The following is a 21,647-nucleotide window of genomic DNA, read 5'->3' on the forward strand; positions in this document are numbered from 1 at the left end:
AATGCTGGCACTGCAGGAATATGGAAGCCGCAAATCAGGTGTGGCATGTGGTTGCTGTTGCCACCGCTGGACCGATCGCTCGCACGTGAGCTGTCAGTGTCCTAGTAACCTAATGGCATGACCCGTGATCATCCTGCCTCAGCTTCCTGCCCCATGACCACTATCGGCATATCTCTACCGATGCGCTCGGAGCCTGTTTCAATCGACACGCTCGGATGTGTCGCCGGAGAATGCACTGGATTGGTGAGACCGTGCAAGGTTCAGAAAAAGTGGCGACGCGAGCAACCATGGGTCGTCCAGCTTGCCGTCGTGCATAAGATATGATGGTGCATCTCGCCACCCTGGTGCAGCGCGCTGGCCCCAACGACAACGCTCCATGTCATTTCGAGATTCTCGCGTTGGTCAAAACTGCGAGCCCATGGACCCAAGTGTATGGCGACCACGCACGCGATTGGGCGATTGGGCGTGGTGCGCCATGTGAACGAGAGACGGACTTGAGGCCAATGGCTGCTAGCGCCTCTGTGCAGGACCTGCGTCTACCTTCTCTGTGATGGCGTGGCAGGGGCAGCGCGGTCGGCGGCGGCGGCGGCGGCGCAACTTCAACTTGTCCGAGGCGCCTGGAGTGGCACGATGTGATTGGCCGGCGGAAAACGGCTCAAATTATTTTGAGAAATTTTATTGCGTCAGGCTGTCGTGTATAGGGAGGACACGACAATATAATAAAATACCCGCAATGTTGACGCCACGCGAGATTACGTCAAGTCCAAAGGGGGCTTCGTCATCACTTTGCGCGACGATGACCGGGGCCGTCGACACGCCGGCGCTGGAGGACTTCCGCGCGCTCATGGAGGAGGTGGCATCGAGCGCGGCCGCCGCCGTCGCCACGCCAAGACCATCGCCAGCGATACCACGCATGCCGGCCGTGTCCAGCTGTGCAGCGACGCCGTCGCGAGCACCAAGGACGCGCTCGAAGAGTGCAGCCTCGCCGTGGCGCATGCGCTCCAGTGTCTCGTCGTGCGCCTGCAGAGCGACGACATGTGCTCGCCCAGCGACGACGAGCCGAGCGACGTGGCATCGTCGCCGACGACCGGCATCTACCCGGCGGACGCCGTCGCCGAGTCTAGCCTTAGCAGCGAGTCGGACGAGGTGACCGAAGAGGACGACGAAGGCGAGGAGGACGACGACGATGACGACGAAACGGAAGAAGAGGACGCCGTCACGGACGTCGTGCCTGTCTACGGCGTCGAGGCCGCCAACTTGAACGAGCTTGTCGTGAGTCGCATGGAAGCCGCGCTGGCCGACGCGGCCAAGTTTGCCGAGTTCAAGCAGCAGGCGATGGAGTTTGGCACGAACCGGCAGTCGGCGCTCGCCTTTTACGCGTACCTCGAGACGATCATGACGGACGCACTGGTTGACGAGTTCATTTTGGACTTTGCACGGCTCTTGGCCAACGACGAGCAGCGACTGAGCCTCCTCCGCGCCCATGCCGCGTGCTTGCATCTGCGGCACCAGCAAAAGCGACACGAAGCCAAGAAGCACATCAAGCCGCCTCGCAAAACGTCCATGGCGTCGTCCTGCGGCACCGAGGCCGACGACTACTTCCCGCCCGAGGTCTGGCCTTTCTACGCCCCATTATCTTGGATCCCACAACGTGGTGTGGCGTAGGTCCACCTCAGCACTGTGAACCACCTCATGTTTATCATCCACGGGATTGGCCAGCACGGCGATTTCAAGGAGGGCGAGCGCAAGAACTGGGACGGGACGCCGGGCACGATGGGTGACAACTACATCTTCCGAGACCTCTTCCGCGCTCTGCAAGAGACCCACTTTAAGTACGGCCTTTGAACCACAAACAGCTCAAAGATGCGTCCTAGGGAGGTCCCGATTGCGCTTGAGATGCAGTCGATCGAGTGGCACGAAGAGCTGCACGAACCCACGGGCGTCGACGCGGTCTTTGATATCATTTGCCCCGAAGGCTCGTCCGGGTAGGTTGCGATTTGATCCATGCAAATGGACGTGCTTGGTGTAGCATTCGCCAATTCAACAAGGAGACGTTCATGGACCTGCTCTACTACCTCTCGCCGCAGTACGGTCAGATCATTGTCGACTCGGTCACGGAGCAGCTCAACTCCAAGTACAAAATCTTCAAGCAAGAGCACCCGGGTACACAAATCCCGCGTATGGTTTTTCATACCCGACACTCAACTATATGTACAGGCTGGAACGGCAAGGTGTCGATCTTTGGGCACTCGCTCGGATCGGTCATCACGTACGACATTCTCACACACAGCGCGGGTCAAGTCGCCAAGAACGGCGTCAAGTTCAAAGGCCTCGATTTCGACGTTGAGAATTTCTTCGGTGCCGGGTACGTCGTTTCCTACCCGACAACCCCACCCCTAAGCAATAAGATCCTAGGTCGCCAGTGCCCGTCATGATTCTCTCGCGCGGCGACTTGGATCTGACGGACGGCAAGTTTACGCCCGGTATCAAAATGCCCAACTGCAAGCACTACTTCAACATCTTCCACCCGATCGACCCGATCGCTTACCGCGTCGAGCCCCTCATCCATCCCGACATGCACGAAAAGCCACCCGTTCAGCTCATCCCCGTACCAATTCTGTCATTAAAGACAATAGTGTCATATTGACAACTATGATAGGCGCAATCGTGCAAAGGCCTCGGGTTTGCCAAGATGCAGGAGATGCTCGAGCGCATTACGCCGCCGGCCGGTGGGTTTCAGTCGCGCATCGACTATGTCATGCGCCGGCGCAAGCGCGAAGGCGTCATCGAGCTCGCGTACGCGGCAGGGTCGCACTCGTCGTACTGGGACAGCGAGGACGTCGTGCTCTTGTGTCTCCTTCAAATCTGCCGGCCGGTGCTGCGTCTTTCTTTATGTGAACATTTAGATGATGGACGTGGTTTTTGCGTAGGTGGCCGAAAAGCTGCGCCGCTACATGAGTGCGCAGCAGCCGCTGCCGACGCTCCAGCCGCGCAACGTTGTGCCCATCACGCCGCACTCGCCCGTCCAGCTCGTGACGACCGCCCACGTGCGCGAACGCGCCACGGGCTACTGGCACACGCGCACGCTCCTCCTCGACCACAAGCGCGTGTACGTCATGAAGACGGTCGAGCACGTTGTCTGTCGGAAGCGCTGGACGCTGCACCTGACGCCCAAGACCTTGGTCGAGTTTGGCGACGACATCTTTACGCTGCGCCTCGTCCCTGAAGACGCCAAAGTGTCGCACTCGTTCAAGGACGTCGCGACGTCGTTTCTGAGCACGACGGCGTCCAAACTCAACTCGATTCAAGTGCTCAAAGCGCCGACGACCGACCTCCGGGACGAATGGCTCGACGCACTGCAACACGCGATCGACCACCTGCACGCGACGTCGTCTCGGTACTTTTTTGAAGTGTCGCTACTGTCGGCAACGAGTTGACTTTTAGGCACGCTGTCGACACGGCGGGCATGGATCTCCCGACGGGGACGACCGTCGACTACTTTGGCGCGACCAAGACGAGTCTTCTCGGCGTGCGCACGCAGAAGGCCAAGACGTGGTACGAAGGACAAGGGTTTGCGACACGCTGGTTTGTGCTGCACGCCTCGACGCTCACGTGCTACGAGAATTGCCCGAATTTAGTGTCGTTCGCGCACTTTCCGCTGAGTCGGTCGACCGTCTTTGGGTACCCGAAGCGCTGTCTCTTCCGCCTCGTGACGCCCGCTGGCACGTCGATGGACTTCAAGCTCAAGGACTCGGCCGTCTACGAGCTCTGGCGGGCGCACATGGCGACCGTCGAGAACGCGCACATGGTGATCCAAGACGACATTGCCGACAAGAGCGCGCCCGTCGTCTCGCTCGATACGCAGCTGCACACAAAGCACCGGCTCGGCGTCCAGACGTACGTGATTCTCTCGGACGAGAAAGGCCCGTACGCGGCGTTTGAGATTCGCATTTCGAGCAGCGAGAAAGTCACGACGGTCCTCCGACGCTACAACGCGTTCCGGCACCTCCACCGCGAACTGCGGGAATTGTTCCCGCACGAGCAAATGCCGCCGCTGCCGCCGACGCGGCTCTGGGCCAAGCTCGATCCTGTCTACTTGTCGGCCAAATGCAACGACCTCAACACATATCTCACGAGCATCGAGTCCATCTGTACGACGACGGCGGCCGCGGCCCTCCTCCAAGCCTTCCTCGAGAAAGACTCTGCGTTCGAGTCGCACCTGCCGTAACTGCGATCTATGCGTTCTTATAGCTTTAATATCTCCATGTTGTCTTTGGCTTGCTGGGCAACGTACGTCGTGGCCGCGACCGTCTTGGCGAGCGCCGACCCGAGCGTGGCGCGGATCTTGTCCATATCGGGGCTCATGTTGCGCACATTGGGGCTCAAGATCCCATACTTGTTCTTGAACTCCCACTTGAGCCGCTCCATGGCACTCATGGGCGGCAGCGCATCGTTCGAGTCGGTGATTCGCCGCCGCGCCGCGTCCTGCGCCTGCTCGAGCGCCCGTCGGTGCCGCTCGGCGCGCGCTGCCAAGAGCGACGACTTGGTCTCGAGGCGGCGACACGCCTGTGGGAGCGCGCCCGTCGGTGGCAGCTGCATCGTGAGCGCACCGAGGTCGTGGAGCCACGACTCGATGGCCGCGGGTTTGAGAATGGTTTCGTTTTGGAGGATTTTGGCCAAGTTGTTGTAGCCGTCCAGCAAGCGCCGCATGCGGTCGACGTCGGCGACAGCAACCATGTACGCCTTGGCAAAGCAGTCCCAGCGCACGCTCGCAAACGGGTAGACCAGCAGGTCGGACGCGGAGTAGAATTTGTCGACTTTTGCAGTCGCCCGCCACTCCATGTCTTTGAACGGCCGCTGCTGCGCGGCTCGGATCGCGTCCAGCGTCAAATGCTGCTTGCGACGAACCGGCGCAAGCTCCTCGTCGTTCTCTTCGGGAATGATGACGTCGAGCTCCGAGCCGTACTCGCGGTCATCCTTGGCGGTGATACCGAGCCTACGCGCAGTGGTGCAACTGGGATGCCGGCGGTATATATCGGTACCGAGTCGCAATCGGCACACCAAACTTGGGGCCGATAGCAACGACCGGTGGCAGCATCGGGCGGTGGGCCTTGTCGACGAGCAAGTCGAAGGTTTGTATCGTGGCTGTCCGATGCAAGGACAGCAGTTCGCACACGTCGTCGGACGCCGCCGCCTACACCCCTTCCCCATGACAGGTGCACGAAAGAGGCTATAGTATCAAGCACGGACGTCGAGAAGCTTGCCCCGCTTTGTAAGTTTGAGTTCGTCGAATTTGTGGTAGCATTGCCAGAGCTTCTGAAGTCGCGCGTCTGACCGGGGTTCTGCGATCGCAAACGAGTAGTAGGCCCATGCGCGAATTTCCTTCTTCGTCCGCGGCCGCGCCTTGTTGTTTCGATGCAGCTCAATCGCGCTCGCCATCTACGTGTGCTCTTTCTTGCAAGCAATTTTGACTCAAATCCACGGTACGCGCTCTTGAAATGCATTCTTGACGCTGAGCTGGAGCGCTTGCTGCTCGTAGTGACGGCTCATGAGTTGATTTTCTGTGGCCGACGCGACGAGAAGAGTGGATTTGCGGGCCATGGCGGCCTGCAGCGCGTCGTTCTGGACGTCTTTCGGGACTTGATTGGCAGAGTACCTACGCGAGATACGCTCGCCCGCCTATCTTCTTCCTGCATCCTACCGCAGCTGCAGATTCAGCGGTCCGCTGTCCACCGTAAAGTTGTGCTTGACATAGTGCGCGAGCATGAGAGGCGTCGTCTCGCGGTGCAAGAGCGCGACAGACAAGAGCACGTACGGGCCATTGGTGGTGCGATTATATCGCAACTGGAAATCCTCGAGAACGAGCGTGCCGTTGGTGACACCAAGCGCGACTTCGGACCCCGCTTGGATCGTCGCATCGAGGTAAAAGAGTCCTTGACTAGACACGACACCACTGGTTCAACGAGCGCAGACGTAAGCCTCTACCTCGTGGGCAACAGCAGGTAGAGTTGGCGGTCGGCACCATCGACGTTGGCACGATACTGATCGTAGAGATACTGGATGGTCTCTTTCGGGTTAATGCGCAGCTCGACAGCCTGCGACGTATCGGTTGCGTGCGAGTAGACGTATGGGAACGTACGCTGCCCGCAGGAATGCTCTTGATCACGAGCGAAATGAACGTTTGGACCCTACGCCCAGATCGGTCGCGTTGGGTGTAAATAGTTATGTCATACTTTTCACGGTGCTTGCGGATCGCCCACACATCAAAGAGGAGACCGTCCATGTACTCGTCCTCGCGCGCCTTGGCCTCTTGGCGTGGCGACGGCGCCTCGTAGTAGTGTGCCCACTCGAATCGGTCAGTCGTCGTGTCAGGCTCATCGCGCTGAGTTTGCAGCATAAGACGCGAAGTACATTTCATGCAACGCACGGGGTACTCGAGGGGGTTGTTTCGGCGGTGGGCGCGATCGAAAAAGTCGGAGGACGGGACCCAGCACCCCGGACACCCGGGGGTCTGGGACGACTCGCACACGAGGCACTCACAAGGCGAGTCAAAGCGGGCGTCCAGCAGCGCTTGCAACTCGGCTCGCTCCTGGCGCGTGTCGATATTGGCTTGTTGTTGTAGCTCCTGGAGCTCGTCTTCCATGGCTTCGATGCCGACCCTGCGCTTGCAAAAGTCCATGTTGAGGAAGATGGGCGAAATGATCTCGGACGCGTGGCGCGACATGGCGTAACCGAGAAACGCGGGGTGGGGCTTGTGCTTCATGTGGTCGTCGTAGCCCGCGGCGCGCCAAAGACGTCGTTGCGACCGCCGCGCGCGAGCGAGTAGCCGAAAAAGACTGGCGAGTACGTGCTCACGTCATGTGCGAGGGACGTGAAGCGGCGCGGGACAAGGTCGTACCCTATGCCCAATGGCATGAAAGTGCTTGAAAGGTCAGCGTACCGGCACTCGCCGGGTGCTCATCGTGGGGGTTGATCGCATCCAGCTCGTAGCGTCGGATTTGGAGCTCTAACGTTGTCATGAAAAAAGATAGACGCAAGGGGAACGTCGCACCTTCTTCGCGGTTGACGTCGCGGTGCCAGCGCGTTGAGGCGTCGGCTTGTTTAGCACGCGATTCGGCCGCACGCACAACCTCCAGCTCGATGGCCTTTCGGCGCTTAGCCTGGTCACGCTTGCGCTGCTTGTCGCGAGCTTTCTTCTCGGGCACCGTCAGCGGCGGCAAGAGCGCGCCCATGGGCCGTTTCGCCGTTTCAAGCCTGGTCACAGGCAGAAGGAGAGCTTCAAGCGCGTTTGCATCTCAAAATTACAAAAATACGGCATCTGGCATTGTCGTTTGTGCTGCTGTCGTTGTGCACGGCTCTTTCTTTCTTCAACGTTCTCTGGTCCGACTGCACGAGAGCTGTGCAGAGTCAGTCGCAGTATCGTTCCGTATGATCTTCTACAATTGACGATCGTGATCCGATGCAGCGGTTCCATCCACCAAGACCCCTGTATCCACGAACGGCCACCATATCGAGTGTCTCTTGGTCTGCGATTGCGCGTTTTCTGTGAGCATTCGCAAGAAATGGTGCTTGCTCTCAAGGGTACATAAATTCAATGATTTATGTACGGTACCCTTGTTGCTCTTCGCTGCGGAGCAACGCAAAAGGTCGCAGAACTGTGTCGTGCGTCGCGGACTGCACCGGTACATTTATATCCTTGGCTGCACCAACGCTAAAACTTGCTTTCAGCGTTGGTAGTGCAGACGTGGCCAGTCTATGCACGCCACGACTGATTTCGTGATCGCGTCATCACAAACACATGAAAGCCTCAACGTGCGGCTTGCATGGGATGTCAGTTTGGAAACAGATGGCCTCTTCCGCGTTTTGATTGGACAAGGGTGTCGATTGCACGGGTGTTCACGTCGCCGATGACGATGCCCATGCAATTCCTCATCACCGACCACCATGAACGCGATTTCAAATCGCTTGGGTATGCAAGCGGCGCCAGCTGGTCGATCTGGAAGGGACGCCGCCACTGCTTCATTTTGCTTTTGACTGCAATGGACATTTTCGCCAGTGTACACCCGGTGCTGCTTGTGGGGAGCGCGGCCGTCGTGGCCTTGGGTGCGTACTTTACGTACCTCTTTGTCGTGTCACCATTCTTGCATCCGCTCAACGCCCTCCCGGGGCCGCCGCCGACAAGTATCTTTTTCGGCAACGGGTACCCTCTAATCCCATTTGAACCCACCCCTCATCACCTCTTCATAGCAAAGAGCTGGCGCAGTTTGCATGGGACGAGGCGACGCCGTTTCCGGGGGTCCAGGGCCAGTGGCTTGAGCAATATGGCCCCGCCTACCACGTGCGCGTGTTGGCCACGGAGCGCGTTCGTCCATTCTTCCGCTTCTGAAGGAGTAGCCCCTCATGGGTTGGAGTAGCTCGCGATCGCCGACCCGGATGCGCTCAAGCACGTGCTCGTCTCGAACGCGAAGAATTACCCGCGCCATGTCATCTCTCGGTCGATGCTTCGATCCTTTACGGGCGGCATTGGCCTCCTCAGCTCCGAAGACCCGACGCACGCCGGCCAGCGCAAGATGCTCAACCCACACTTCGCGTACGCCAAGCTCAAGACGTTTGTCGATGTCTTTTCCCAGCACGCGCGGACGTTCAACGAGCTCATGGCCCCCAAAGCTGACGCGTCCGACGTCCTCGACATGTTTGACCGTGCGTCGTCACACTATTATTGTCGATCTCACAATGACGGTTCCGCTGCGTAGTCATGACCAAGTTGTCGTTCGACATTATTGGCCTCGCGGCGTTCGGACTCGAGTTCAACGCGCTGCAGAACGACAGTGCCGACATCATGGCCGCCTTCGACGACCTCAACATGGTGCCGACGCTCTTCTTTGCCTTTGGGAATGCCTATGTGCCGGGCTTTGAGAACCTCCCGCTCGCCGATTTGCGCAAGCGCAAGGCGGCCAAGAAGGTGCTCTTCCAAGCCGTCCATGATGTGATTGCAGCCAAGCTGAGCGCACCGCCTACGACGTCGCGCGACCTCCTTGACCTCATGCTGGACTCGCCCGAGCACAAGATCACGGCGGACGAGGCGCGCGTGCACGTCATGACGTTTCTCTTTGCTGGCCACGAGGTTGGTGTTGCATCTTTTGTAAAGATCACGTTTGATATCCAAGTAGACGACGAGCAACACGTTGTGCTGGGTCTTTGCGATGCTCGCGACGCACCCGGACGTCGAAGCCCGCGTCGTGGACGAGTGCCGGCGCGTCATGGCGACCGGTCATCTGTCGTGGGAAGCGTTTGGAGAGCTCAAGTACCTCACGGCCGTCATCCACGAGACGTTGCGCATCAACCCGACGGTCGTGAATCTCTCGATGCGCGTCTGCGAGACGGACGACTACATTCCGATGGTCGACGGCAAACCCGTCTTTTGCCCTGCGGTACGACCTTTGTCTTCGGTTGCCATGGAATTCCATCATTTCTCTGGGGTTAGGGCACGCAAATCGCGATGAGCACTGCCGTAATCCACCGCAACGCGACGTACTGGACGCGACCCAACGAGTTTTTGCCTGGTACTCTTACCGTCTGCAGAAGCTCGCATGTGTGAGGTCATCCGACTGCGGTCGTGTGTAGAACGCTTCCTCGAGGGCTCGGCGCTGCACGAGGCTGACAAGGCACTGCGGCATGGACGCAGCAGCACCTTCTCTTCACGCCGTTTAGCACTGGTGCGCGCTTCGATCGTGGTTGAAGCATTGAAGTTAACGATGCGTAGGCCCCAAGAACTGCATTGGCAACCGGTTTGCGCTGGCCGAATTGCAAGTCGTGCTCGCAACGGTGGTGTCCGAGTACCAATTCTCGCTGCATGCATCGGCCAACATTCATCCCAAGCTCACGGGTGTCACGCTCAAGCCCAAGAACTTGGCTATGACGGTGCGTCGCCGCGTCTAGAGTACGACGTCTGTTCATGAATCTCGTCGGGTCGGAATCGATTTGATTTTGATTTTGATTGTCGTGTTATCAGATCTTATTCCCTGTGGCAGAATTTGGCAGCATATCTGGATACTTGGAAAATGAATACCTGCTCATGAAACTGCACTTTGGATCATTTCGGTACTAGCGCTTGGAGCCAAACGCCGAGCGCCGCGGCCCGTCGGATGCAGGCGACGGTGATGAGGTCGTCGGCATCTCCAACGCGCCGCCTTGCGCAACAAGCGCGCTAGCCCAGACGGGGTCGCCGCTCAAAGCACCGGCCGCCAGGAAGCCCGCAAAGGATGTCCCGAAGCCCGTCAAGGCCAAGACGCCCGTCAAGGCCACTAAGAAGGGAGCGACAGCCACTATACCACAGAAGCGCAAAAGCAATCTTCCGCAGGCACCCGGGTCGGAAGGTAAAGAGTGTGTTGCGTTTGAAGCTTACAACTTGGTCTCGCATGCCGTAGGGCAGTTCAAGGCCGCCTCTGCGCTTTTCGATGCGTTCCTCGCCCAACGCAGGCCAACGTGGGCGGGTGCTCAAACGTGGGACGGCCTACTCGGGGCGTTCAAGGTGAAGAAAGACGCCGAGAGCACCAGCGGCGAGCCCGCGCATGACTTTATCTATGGGATCCTCGAAGAGTGGGTTCTCTTCCTCTACAACTACAAGAGCAAGCACGCCAAGAACCACCTCGGAGTCTTGTCGCAGAGTACAGCCGACAACTACTTGTCCCAGGTGAGTTGGTCGTCGTCGGTATTGATTGGGAAACTAACTACTTGCGTTGTAGATCAAGTGTCTCTTTGAAGAAATTGTGTCGGGCTGCTCGGCGACAAGCCGTGCAAGCAGATTCGGAGCTCGCTCGTTACCATGTTTCATGATCGAGCCGTCAAGGAGCGGTCTTCGGGGCCGCGGTTGTCGGTGCTGCAGTCTCAGGAGCCGCCGTGATCGGAGCAACCGTGGTTGGTGCTTTCTGTTATCATAGGAACTGCACTTCCGGACGATCAAAAGACTGCCAAACGTCTCGCTGGCTGGGAGCCCGATGATGACGTGGCGCCATTGACGCTGGCTCCGGTCAAGGCAGAATTGCCCGAAGACGAACAAGCTTTGCTCGCCAAGTTTCAAACTTGTTTGTTTGTCAACGCCCACGGCTTTGAGGGGGAGTCCGAACACTACAACGTCGCTGACGAGGTGTGCAACACGCTTTTTGCGGCGCTACTCTTGCACCTGGAGTACGTCTACCACCTGCAGCGCTCGTCTGCGTTCAGCTGGGCTGTGGACGAAGCGCTAAAGAACTCGGGCTGATCCATGCCCCTTCTCGAGAAAGCCGGCACGATCCTCAAGACGGCATTCGCCGTCAACCTCAAGCAGCACGAGTGCACGAAGTGCGATGCTGCCTCAGCCATCCGCGAACTCGATACCAAAGTCGATCGAATTGAGTCCAAGATCGATCGGTTGCTGTGCATTTTGCAAGGCACAAGCGCCTTGCCCGTGGCGTCGCCAGCTGTCCCAGACGAGGTGGCGCCCGGGGACCAAGCGACTCCAGTGGCGATGTACTACGCGTCCTTCAACACGACCATTGGGCAATTCGTGTACAAGTAGTACGCGGAGGAGATGTGGAAGAGCCAACCGACGACAAAAGCCGAACGAACAAAACGCAGTCAAATCAAGTCCACGATGGCCATTATCAAGCTGGTTGCCCAGCACCCCTTCTGCATTTCAGCGCCGTCTGCTCAGCGCGGCAGTGCGGGAGACTACAACTCGTGGAAGACGAATCTCGACGATTTGAGCAAGGCACTCGAGGCCAAGGTTGTCGCGAACATGAGTGGCCTCGACGGAGGCTCATCGCGGGCGGCTTCGAGTTTGCGTACTCGGCTGGATAGCATCGCCACGACCAACAAGACGCCCCTCTTAGCGATGATTGCCAAGACCAAGGACATGCTTGATAAAAAGGACTCTCTTTGACGACGTCACGCCGCAAGACTTCGACAGCCTTGCTGCGTGCTTGAAGAAGTACGCCTAGTGTTCACGAAACTAACACTGTCTTGATATATAAGTTGATGGATCGATGTACTACAAACTCGGCACGCGCGCTCGTCGTCGGCGCGTCGGGCGCATAGTCGTCGGCGCGTCGGGCGCATAGTCGTCGGCGCGTTCTCAGTGTGACGTGCGCCACGATCTCGGGTCTCGCAATCGTCGCGGGTACCTTCTTCCGCACCACGTACTATCCCAAGCCCGCTGTCAAGCGCGATTAGATATGCCGCCACCAACGAATAGCAACCCGACTTGATTTTCTAGTCGATGTTTCTACTGTCTAGCAAGGGCCTTGCGTGAGAGCATTCGTACACGAAAATTCCAGGAATCACACAAGCATGTGCGTGCATGTAACTGAGAAGCAGGCTCGGGGCGCAGCGTGTTGGACCAACTTGGAGTCGGCGAACGATCTTCTCCAAGTGCGCAAGGTTGGAGGCGCACCTTGTCGATTCTTCTCTTGAGATTTGATTGATTTTCGTGTTATATAAGATCTTATAAGATCTTATTCGCTAGTACTAGCTGAACACCCAATGGGTATGGCACGTCGCAGCGTCCTTGCTGTTGGAGGAGGAAGAGGTGTCGACGAGTTGGCGGACGCGGTTGATGGGATGGGAAGGCGATGGCTCTGCAAGTGGCTCCATCTCGGACGATGCAAGCGAATCCAAGTCGTCCGTCGAGTGCGGCAGTCCATTCGACCACAAGTTAACTCGAGTTGGCTGGTTTAGAGTCGCTAATAGCGTGTCGTTGGAGACGATGGCTGCGTGAATCTGGGTCTCGAGGCTCTTGACCCACGTACTGAGCTGCGTAATCGTACTCTTGTTCTTGGCAATGGTGGCGTGGGCGTCGACCAAGTGCATTTTGATGTGCTGGACCTGGGCCTCCTTGCGTGCAAGGCGGCACTCCATCTTCTCCCGCAAGGCAGCGATCGTGTCGTCGCGCCGAAGGACGCGGTGTGCGAGCTCCAGCACGTGGTCGTTGGCGGCGTCCAGCGCGTCGTTGGAGGTCGCTGCTGCGCGGGCCTCCAGGCTCGTCACTTGCGCCGAGAGCTGCGCGATCGTGTTGTCCTTTTGAGCAACCGTGTCGGCGAGGACCGTCTCGGTCTTGATGAGTTGCTCGTGGAGCTCCGAAATCGCGATTTTGTTCTCAGCGATGACGGTGTTGGCATCAATCAAGTGGATCTTGATGTGCTGAACTTCGGCCTCCTTGCGTGCAACGCGATGCTCGAGCTTTTCACGAAGCGCCGTGATCGTGTCGTCGCGCCGAAGAACGCGGTGCGCAAGCTCGAGCACGTGGTCGTGGGCAGCATGCAGCTTCTCAGTCATGGCAGCCAAAGCAGCTTGGTGCTCGGCTTGCAGACGTTCGATCTCGACCTTGTGGTCGCGTGCCAAATCCGATGCAGAACGCGCGATCGGCTTGTTGCTAGCGCAAGGCGCAGAGCGTACCGCAGTGGCAGTGGCAGAGCGTGTAGCTGGCTTGGCCGTAGCCTTGGCCACCGACTTGGCGGTGGTGGGCCGGCGGAACGGGTGCGAGATGCGGAGTTGGGCTTCCAAAGCCGCGACGCGACGGGCCTCCTTGTCCTGGTGGTACGTTGCGCTGTAGAGAGTCATCTTGCTTCGATCAGTGAATTGGAAATGAGATGTAGAAAGCTAGTCTATCTCGATGGCAAAATCGTCAAGTTGTCCTTTACACGACAAAGGCGTCCTTCCATTCAGCAACCGATTCCGCAGCTCGCGAAGGTTAGGTTAGGGTTAGGGTTCGAAACATGTGCCGAAGCAGGTACTCTGTGAGTGCCGCAATGTAGTGCATCGCACGAGCACGCTGGATGACAATCATCCACCACGCAGTGTAGCGCTGTCGTGGTCAGGGTACATAATATACCCCTGGTCGTGGTGCGGCACCATGTTCAATATTTTAGATCTACCCAATCAAACGCCACACACGAAACCATTTTGACCAATCAACGCGCAATGGTAGTTTCGTGTAACTGGCACTGCCCAACGCGCCGGCGCTTGAAGCGTATGGACTCTGCGTCGAACGACGACATTGAAGAGCTCGAGGCCAAGGTCGAGTACACACCGACTAAACGCGCCGCCGACTAACTATGACAATAGCTCGAGGAAGCTTTGCGCCAGAACGAGCTTTTAAGCCACGAGAACGAGCTCTTCGACTCGTTCCTCAAGCGCAACGCCCAGGTCCATCGCCAGCGTCGAGCCTTCAGTTAGCAAATCATGTTTGTGTAGCCGGCAAATGCAGCCGAGGACGATGATAAGAAGGACAAGCCCGAGAAGCAGGCCAAGAACCGGCAGCGGCGCCAGCGGCCGCAGGCCACGATAACGATCGAACAGAAGAACGACATTTGCTCGGCCGAGCTCGAAGAGGCCCAGAAAGAGATCGAAGAGACCAAGCGCAGCTCGGAGCGGCTCATCGACACGCTCCGCGCCGTCCTGGAAGAGACCGACATTCGCATCGCCGAGCTCAAGATGGACGCGTACGAGTTCAAGCGCGACATCGTCGTGGGCGCCGAGAACTTTCGCACGGGCAAAACGATCGCGGAGAAGATGGTCCGCTACATGGAGGACAAACTGCGGGCCAAGGACGCGGTCATTGAGAAGCTTCGCCTCAAGAACGCGACGCTCAAGAGCCAGGCGCAGAAGATCGACGCGCAGCTGCGCCAGAAGGAAGAAATGGGTGATGCGCTCCACTACATTGACTTTCACCAGCTCCAGATCGAAAACAAACAGTACGTCGCCAAGATCGAAGAGCGCAACGACGAGCTCCTGAAACTCAAGCAGACGACCGGCAACACGGTGCAGCTCCTCAACACGCTCAAGCAAAAGCTCAACGACCTCATTGACGAGTCGGCGTGGCTCCAAGCCGAGATCCGCGACCGCGCCGAGCTCCACGACAAGGTCAAGACCGAGCTCCTGACGGTTGGCGACGACATCACGCGCGACACGAAACTCGTCAAGTCGTCGCTGAGCGCCAAGGCCGAGACGAGCACCGAGATGCCTCAGGTACCATGCTGACACGCCCACCACAACGAGACCAGCCGTACTAGATTCTCGACTTCGTGGGTCAAAAGGCGCTCATGTACGAGCTCGCACAGGAGGTCGCCAACTTCGAGCGCAAGGTCGAGATCGCCGAGATGGCGGCCAAGAAGAAGGCGCGGGACCAACGCCAGAATGCCCTTCGTATGCAACAATCGTAACGCGCCAACTCGGACACGTTGTCTTCTGGTGATAACGTGGACGACTTTCTTTTGTGTTGAAAAAGAATTGAGCAATTGATCTACACGAGGCACACTCAGCCGCCAAAGCCCCACGCCTGCGAGCCTTCGTCCGCATCGGCGTTCCACGTAAACGAATTGGCGCCAACTATCACATGTGTGAGCATATTGAAAAGGGAACGATGGCGCCGTACACTTGACGCCTTGGGCGGGCGGGCACCCGCCATGAAGGCTCTTGGGGTCGACATGGTTGTCGGGCGTTTGGGCGTAAAAGAGACTCGCGTGCAGCTTGAGCGGCGGCACCGCGAGGCCCTCGGAGCACTCGTCCATGCCCGAGCGCTTGATACCCGTCACGAGGCGCTCCTTCGAGTACGGAAACACCGTCTCGCCGCCCTCGTCCACGTCGTTAAGGTACAAGAAGAGCGTCACGAACCGATTCGGCTCAAAGTGGCGCAAATGCGTCGGAATCCTACGCTCGTCTCAGACATCGTCCTTGATCATAGACTATAGTACGTGTAGCGGAAGGCATCGCCGGCGCGCTTGGTCCATGCGTTCACGGCGAGTTCAAAGAACGTGACGCTGTTGCGGGCGGCATCAATCAAGACGTTCTCGGCGTCTTGGTTGGTCTGGAGCCACTCGGCCCACTCGAGGCCGACAATCGCCGCCAACTCTTCGAGTGTATGGTCCTCCAGCACAAACTTGACGAGCTACGAAGGACTTCCATCAGCCGAAATGATCCCAAAGCGCTGCGATGATACCTTCTTTTCAAACGTCGTACGGTACGTCGGGTAGTTGGCCCCCGTGGGCTGGACGTCGGCGGGGGCATCGGCACCGAGGTCTTGAATGCGCTCCTTGGTCCACCGAATCCAGCGAAAGTAGTGCGAGACACCGCTGACGGGCGGCTTGGGCGCGCTACGTTGTCATGTCACTCGCCAATCATCGCCTGCTACGTGGTCGTACGTGTAGTGAAGAGCAGGGAGCGCCGCCCGCTTCTCCCATGACGCAACGATATGCGGCAGCATGTACCCGCGGCTCTCGAGGAGGATCTCAACGATGCCGTTCGCGCGGTTCGCAACGTTCTCTTTGATCCACTCGCCCCACTCGACATCGGCGTGCTCGGTGAAAAAGTCGGTGGCGGCCGCGTCGTCCAAAAACGCCTGCAGCACGCTGTGCTGCCACGTCATCGTGTCCTCTGCGTTCGGGAACATGGGCCCGTCGCGTTGAAAGGCTGGGTCCAAGCCCGCATCCGCCGGGAGGTTCTCGATCGCGGCCGCGGCCCATTCACACCACGTCTTGTAGTCGGCGACCGCCAAGTTCTTCTTGCCGAGAAAGTCCTTCGAGTCAAAGTAGTCTTCGTGTTTGCGGAAGAACTGGCCGGCTTCGTAGCGCACGAGCTGGAGACGCTCCGAGAGCGCCGGGCTCGGAAGCCGCGCGAGCGCGGCCGTGCGCCGGCGAAAGTCGCGAGTGAACGCCGAGTCGTCCAAGAACGCCGTGTAGCTGGTGCGGTCCGAGTGGTACCCGTCCGTCGCGTCCTTGCTGTCGACGGGCGACCGCTGGAGCTTGTTCATACCCTCGGCAATGATCGCGTCGGCTTCCTTCCCATCAAAGAAGGCCTCGACGTCAAAGACGAGCGGCGAGAGCGAGATCGTCTTGAGCGAGACGCCGTCAATGTTGCGCGTGTACCCGACCTTGATACCGGGCCAAACCCAGATCTGAAAGTCAACGAGAACGTACACGAGTCGGTCGGCGTCGACCTCGGCCGCGGTCGTGATCGGTTCGCCCATGCTATTGTAGAAGCGGAGGCCGTTGGGAAAGTAGTCGGGGTCGCTTCCGAGCGCGGTGGCGGCGGCCGCGGCGAGCTCGTACAAGCAGCCGTCTTTAGGCTGCCACTGGACGAGGACGCCGTCGTCGCGGCCGTTGAGCGCAATGAAGACGTTGCCTGTTGCACGTAGGGTCGCAGCGTGGCCCAAGGCCACGTCCACATGGACGGGCTCGGGCGTCACGACGGTCGGGATGCCGCACGTCGCGTCAGGCGTGAGCAACTTGCGCGTCTGGATGTGCACAATGTCGCTTGCGTACTTGTTGCCGACGGGCGCAAAAAGGTCTTCGTACTCGTGCGCCGAGTAGCCGACACTCTGCTTGGCCGCATCGAGGAGCACGCGCGGGTTGAGCTTCACGCCCTGGAACTTGACCTTCCAAAAGGCGACCGCGCATGCGACGAGGATCGGGATCAAGATGAAGCGGAGGCTCAACTTGGGCGCGCCCGATGCCTTGGTGCCGAGGTCCTTGCGTTGCTGGATCTTGCCCGGCAGCTTGGCCGTCGCCTTGGCCTCCGCAGTGTCGGTAGCTGGCTCGGCCTCCTTGGCGCCGGCTTTGCGCTTGGTCATCGTCGTCGCCTCGGCGGGCTGGTCGGACGTCGCCATCCGCGAGAGGAATTGAATTTTCTTGGCTTTCATCCGGCAAAATGGGAGCTGGAGCTCGGTTGCCGGTGTATTTTAGCAGCCAATCAGAACGCGGCCACCGCTGGTTTCAAACATGGCGCGCTGTGATTGGCTCAAAGAGCCCGTCCCTACCACATCCAGCACTTATTTTTACAAGCAGCACCACCACCGAGCATCGAGCATCCATCGGTCCACAGTCAGTAGACGTTGGATCCTAGTCGATGCAATCTATACTAATTGACTATATCAACAGCCTCCGTTGAAGCCTAAGAATGAATGTGCTGCGGCTCATGGTTGGAGGTATTCGGCAGGCCAAAGGTGGTTGTTCCGCTATCAGCATTGCCATTGCAACCCGTGTGCAACCAAAAAGAAACCAGCCTCTCCGCTCTCATCGCTTCCAGAACCTTGCGATCCTCTGACCCCTGCCTCGACCCGCATTACATTGCCTCCGACCATGTCCTCTAACAGTAAAGAACGCTGGCGTCCGAATGACCAGCACAACTGTCGAGCTCTTATGGTGGAGCTCTCTCCCTCAGTGGTTTTGGAACTAGAACGGATTAGAACTGATTGGCTAAGCAAAAAGGATGCAGTGGCATACTATATGCCGAGAACTGAGGTTGCAGAGTCGACCGCTAGAGTCGTAAGAGGGTGACTCATGAAGGAACGAGGAGACTAGTCAACGCTGCCGCTGCCGTCGAGGTGATGAATCCGATCATCTCAAAATGATTCTCTACTCTGCAGGAATGCTGGTCGGTGCAGAATATCATTTCTGAGAGGTGTTTCGAGTCGACGCTTAGACAAGCCGATGGACGAGGCCGACCTCCGCCTTCAGGATCTCCTGAGTGGCATCGACTTTGACCTCTCGGTTCCGGACGTCACCATGTCGCCGGCGCCGACGGTCAGCAGCAGCGAGAGCCCGAGGCCCGAGACCATCCTTCCGGGTACCCAGCGAACGCAGCGCCATCGCAAGAAGCACCAGGACGAGCTCGCGTTCCTAAAGCGCAAGGTACACGAGCTCTCGGAGCATCTCCGCGTGCTGCAACAAGTCAAGGAGCTCGAGGCTGGCAACACGCCGCAGAGCGAGTGGAAGACGCTAGCACAACTCGCACGGCAGCGACAGCACGATGTCATGACGGAGAATCGGCGGCTCAAGGCCGCAATCGAGGAGCAGGTCAAGTTTGCCGAGTACCTCGTCACGATCCTTGAAAAGAAGCCGCGACTTGGCCTCCTCTCGGTCGACGCAAACGACCAATGGCAGCTGCTCAAGCTTGTAGCAGACCCGACAGCCCGCGCGTCGGCCTTCCATGCGATCGTCGACCGCGAGTATGCCAAGCTCGACACGGTCATGATCGAAGGCGGGCTCATCGACCTCCACGAGGAGACGCACTCGTATGTCCCCAAGCTCGTAAACGGCGCCCTCGAAGTACAAGTCTCCGTCTTCATCCTCTACGGCGTACACTTCAACTTGCTCGCCGAAGCTTCGTGGCAGGTGCTCCGCGGGTCCGTCGAGCTCGAGACGACGACAGGCACCCACGTCTCGTACCAGCAACTGCACCAAGTCGACCCGTCGACGGTGTACATCTCGTCCATGTGGTACCACTCCAACGGCGGGTACCAAGGACGCATGATCGTCAAGCGCTACATTGAAGCGCACCGCCAGGTCATCATCAGCCGCTCCATCCACGAAGACGAGCTCCACCCGCTCGTTGACGGCTGCGCGATCGCCAACGAGGTGTCGTGGGTCGCCTTTGACTGCGATCCGACAACGGGCCTCGCCCGGGCGCGGTACTTTCAGCGCATGAAGCCCACGTACTTTGTCGACGAGCAAAACGACCGCAGCCACCTCGCCCTCTGCCAGTTTCTCATGGAGCTCTGCGAGCAAAGCTCCATGACATTCGAGCACACGATCAAGTCGCAGCTCTATCGGCTCCTCTCGAAACCTCTGCCACCCAAGACGCGACCCTAATGCGTCCAACAACTTGTCCAACTACACTATCTACTAGCAATCGATCTACTAACATTTTTGCCCGCGAGTTGCGTGAGTGTCAACTTGGTTGTCCACAGGAAAAACCCAGCTCATGGCGAAGGCAACGCGACTCAAGTACCCGTATGTTGCTGACCTACACGTGGGCGCAATCACTCTAGCGGTGTGCTGAGACACGCCGGCGACAGGTTGCGTGCCCTGCAAGACCCATAGACCGGCATTGCGCGTTGTCTGGTTTATAGTGTTTCGACCTACTTTTCCGAAATTTTGACTATTATGGTCATTTGGAACGTGCATTTTGTGCGATTCCGACAATGCGCTTTGGCTCGGGAAACACGGTTTATTCGTTTATACAGGTAAACGCAGAAAAGTATCCAATTATAGAGGTTCGTAGCATGTTCATCAGACTGCACTCCATTGGACGCATCGGCATGGACAACAGCAGCGCGTGGTCGGGCCTTGAGCTCACGATGGAGGAGTGCGAGATCCTCGACGTCATCTGCCCATCGGCGTCGTCCCCGAGCTCCGAGTCGTCGGACGAGCAGCAGCGCAAGCGGCGCCACGCCGCCAAGCTCGCCACGCAACGCACACAGCGCCACCGCAAGAAGCAGCAGGACGAGCTCATGTACTTGAAGCGCAAGGTCGACGAGCTGCAAGCCCAACTCAAGCAGCTTACCGTATCACAGAAGGCGCTTTCTGCCGAGCCAGCGAGCAAGTGGGAGAAGCTGGCCAGGGACGAGCGCAAGCGCCAGCAAGACGTGTCGAGTGAGAACAGCCGCCTCAAAGCGGCCGTCGAAGAGCAGGTTCAGTTTGCTGAGTGCCTCGTCGAGATGATCAAGAAGCGGCCGCGTCTGACGCTCGCAAATGAAGAAACCCGGGACCAGTGGAAGCTTCTGAAGCTCGTGGCCGAGCCCACTGCGCGCCTCGAAGCGATCCACGCCATCGCCGACCGCGAGTACGCCAAGATCGATAGTGTCTTCATCGAGGCTGGTATCGTCGACGTCGGCGCCGGGGATCGCCGGCGCGCCATGCCAGTCATGCTCAGCAACGGCGACATTGAAGTGCAGGAGATTGTCTACGGCCGCTTTGCGGTGCCGCTCTTCATCGTGGCCGAGGCGGCCTGGGACGTGCTTCGCGGTGCAGTTGAGCTCCAGGCTTTTCCAGGCCACTACACGATCGTCGAAGATGTCGACGCCTCGACGTCATACATCAACGCGCTCTGTCTCCACGAGCTCGGCAACTCGCAGTCGCGGGCCATTGTCAAAAAATACATGGAGTCGCCGTCACGCTGCGTCATTGTCTGCCGAAGTGTCATGGAAGACGACGCCAAGCCCCTCGACCCTGCGTACGACGTTTGCGACGAAGTCATGTGGCTCTCCTTGGATATGGACGAGGCCGGCGTCGCTCTCGGGCGCTTTGTCCAGAAAGCTCGACTGCGTCCGGGTGAGCTCGGTGCAGGCGGCGTTGTGCCTGACTATTTGATGGACGCCTTCACAGAGAGCACCAAGACGTTTGAGAATGCGATCAAAACTCGGATTGAAAAGCTCATGGGCGGCTGCTGCCAACCATGGACGGTGTAAAAAGTTGCTTCCTCAGTCGTTCTTGAGGTTTGTTCGCAGTACCCAATACCACAGGTCCGTTTGCGCAGTGTTTGGACCCACTTCTGGCCCGTTTACCCTATGTCAGTCCTTGCTTTCGCACGGTGCCATGAAACGGTGCTCCACACGGCGACGAGCGACCCACAGTTGAATTAAGAAGATGGCAGCCTAAGACTCGTAGTGACTCATGACAGGCTTCTCGATGCTTTCGTATCTCATTGATAACGGTTTCCGAAACAATCGCCCACAAACTGCCGCGCCACTGGCTTGCCACGTCATGCTGGTTCAAAGTAGCCAATCAAAGCACGCGTTTGTATTGGCCAGGTGGCTCTGTGGCATGGGATAGCCTACTCCAAGCGCATGCGTTTGGCATGAAGCAGGAGACCACAATTGCTCTGTGCACAGGGAT

The 21,647-nt window shown here is 58.4% G+C and overlaps 7 protein-coding genes across 7 annotated transcripts; 5 read left to right on the plus strand and 2 right to left on the minus strand.

The window, feature by feature from the left end:
* Positions 1-796: 796 nt before the first annotated feature.
* SPRG_11610 (hypothetical protein) lies at positions 797-4,228 on the plus strand (the record flags this gene model as incomplete). Its single annotated transcript, XM_012350558.1, has 10 exons — positions 797-877; positions 931-1,611; positions 1,666-1,832; positions 1,875-1,985; positions 2,030-2,163; positions 2,218-2,365; positions 2,416-2,608; positions 2,660-2,875; positions 2,931-3,397; positions 3,445-4,228. 10 exons carry the CDS (start codon positions 797-799, stop codon positions 4,226-4,228), a joined length of 2,982 nt encoding a protein of 993 aa, XP_012205948.1.
* Positions 4,229-4,245: 17 nt separating this feature from the next.
* Positions 4,246-7,243, minus strand: SPRG_11611 (hypothetical protein; the record flags this gene model as incomplete). The annotated part of the gene is made up of 11 exons (XM_012350559.1): positions 7,052-7,243; positions 6,941-7,006; positions 6,428-6,899; positions 6,234-6,382; positions 6,140-6,188; positions 5,986-6,095; positions 5,702-5,938; positions 5,488-5,656; positions 5,251-5,439; positions 5,043-5,194; positions 4,246-4,996 (listed from the first exon to the last, which is right to left on the minus strand). The coding sequence occupies exons 3-11, from the start codon at positions 6,761-6,763 to the stop codon at positions 4,246-4,248; spliced, it is 2,142 nt and encodes a 713-aa protein (XP_012205949.1). The 5' UTR covers positions 6,764-6,899; positions 6,941-7,006; positions 7,052-7,243.
* Positions 7,244-8,039: 796 nt separating this feature from the next.
* Positions 8,040-11,260, plus strand: SPRG_21040 (hypothetical protein; the record flags this gene model as incomplete). Its single annotated transcript, XM_012350616.1, has 12 exons — positions 8,040-8,200; positions 8,248-8,362; positions 8,415-8,700; positions 8,754-9,124; positions 9,171-9,431; positions 9,485-9,592; positions 9,686-9,716; positions 9,764-9,921; positions 10,109-10,376; positions 10,428-10,693; positions 10,746-10,794; positions 10,941-11,260. The coding sequence occupies 12 exons, from the start codon at positions 8,040-8,042 to the stop codon at positions 11,258-11,260; spliced, it is 2,394 nt and encodes a 797-aa protein (XP_012206006.1).
* A 2,709-nt stretch (positions 11,261-13,969) lies between these two features.
* SPRG_11612 (hypothetical protein) lies at positions 13,970-15,259 on the plus strand. Its single transcript, XM_012350560.1, has 4 exons — positions 13,970-14,052; positions 14,101-14,181; positions 14,230-15,003; positions 15,048-15,259. The coding sequence occupies exons 1-4, from the start codon at positions 14,008-14,010 to the stop codon at positions 15,195-15,197; spliced, it is 1,050 nt and encodes a 349-aa protein (XP_012205950.1). The 5' UTR covers positions 13,970-14,007; the 3' UTR covers positions 15,198-15,259.
* On the minus strand, positions 15,221-17,676 carry SPRG_11613 (hypothetical protein). Its single transcript, XM_012350561.1, has 5 exons — positions 16,176-17,676; positions 15,974-16,127; positions 15,729-15,922; positions 15,410-15,684; positions 15,221-15,363 (listed from the first exon to the last, which is right to left on the minus strand). The coding sequence occupies exons 1-5, from the start codon at positions 17,669-17,671 to the stop codon at positions 15,293-15,295; spliced, it is 2,190 nt and encodes a 729-aa protein (XP_012205951.1). The 5' UTR covers positions 17,672-17,676; the 3' UTR covers positions 15,221-15,292.
* A 756-nt stretch (positions 17,677-18,432) lies between these two features.
* SPRG_11614 (hypothetical protein) lies at positions 18,433-19,689 on the plus strand. Its single transcript, XM_012350562.1, has one exon. The coding sequence runs from the start codon at positions 18,462-18,464 to the stop codon at positions 19,620-19,622; it is 1,161 nt and encodes a 386-aa protein (XP_012205952.1). The 5' UTR covers positions 18,433-18,461; the 3' UTR covers positions 19,623-19,689.
* A 337-nt stretch (positions 19,690-20,026) lies between these two features.
* SPRG_11615 (hypothetical protein) lies at positions 20,027-21,220 on the plus strand (the record flags this gene model as incomplete). Its single annotated transcript, XM_012350563.1, has 1 exon — positions 20,027-21,220. Exon 1 carries the CDS (start codon positions 20,036-20,038, stop codon positions 21,218-21,220), a length of 1,185 nt encoding a protein of 394 aa, XP_012205953.1. The 5' UTR covers positions 20,027-20,035.
* Between the last annotated feature and the right edge of the window lie 427 nt (positions 21,221-21,647).

Source organism: Saprolegnia parasitica (assembly GCF_000151545.1).
Source record: "Saprolegnia parasitica CBS 223.65 unplaced genomic scaffold supercont2.67, whole genome shotgun sequence".
In the NCBI taxonomy this organism is placed as follows: domain Eukaryota; phylum Oomycota; class Saprolegniomycetes; order Saprolegniales; family Saprolegniaceae; genus Saprolegnia; species Saprolegnia parasitica.

Excerpts from the sequence above, each read along its gene's own strand:
- SPRG_11612 (XM_012350560.1), top strand. The coding sequence starts at position 14,008 with ATGGACTCTGCGTCGAACGACGACATTGAAGAGCTCGAGGCCAAG. Across the intron at positions 14,053-14,100 it reads TTGAAGAGCTCGAGGCCAAG|CTCGAGGAAGCTTTGCGCCA; the intron begins GTCGAGTACACA and ends CTATGACAATAG. Across the intron at positions 14,182-14,229 it reads TCCTCAAGCGCAACGCCCAG|CCGGCAAATGCAGCCGAGGA; the intron begins GTCCATCGCCAG and ends ATGTTTGTGTAG.
- SPRG_11613 (XM_012350561.1), bottom strand. The coding sequence starts at position 17,671 with ATGAAAGCCAAGAAAATTCAATTCCTCTCGCGGATGGCGACGTCCGAC. Across the intron at positions 15,685-15,728 it reads GGCGATGCCTTCCGCTACAC|GATTCCGACGCATTTGCGCC; the intron begins GTACTATAGTCT and ends AGACGAGCGTAG. Across the intron at positions 15,364-15,409 it reads GCCCGCCCAAGGCGTCAAGT|TTGGCGCCAATTCGTTTACG; the intron begins GTACGGCGCCAT and ends CACATGTGATAG.
- SPRG_11614 (XM_012350562.1), top strand. The coding sequence starts at position 18,462 with ATGGACGAGGCCGACCTCCGCCTTCAGGATCTCCTGAGTGGCATCGAC.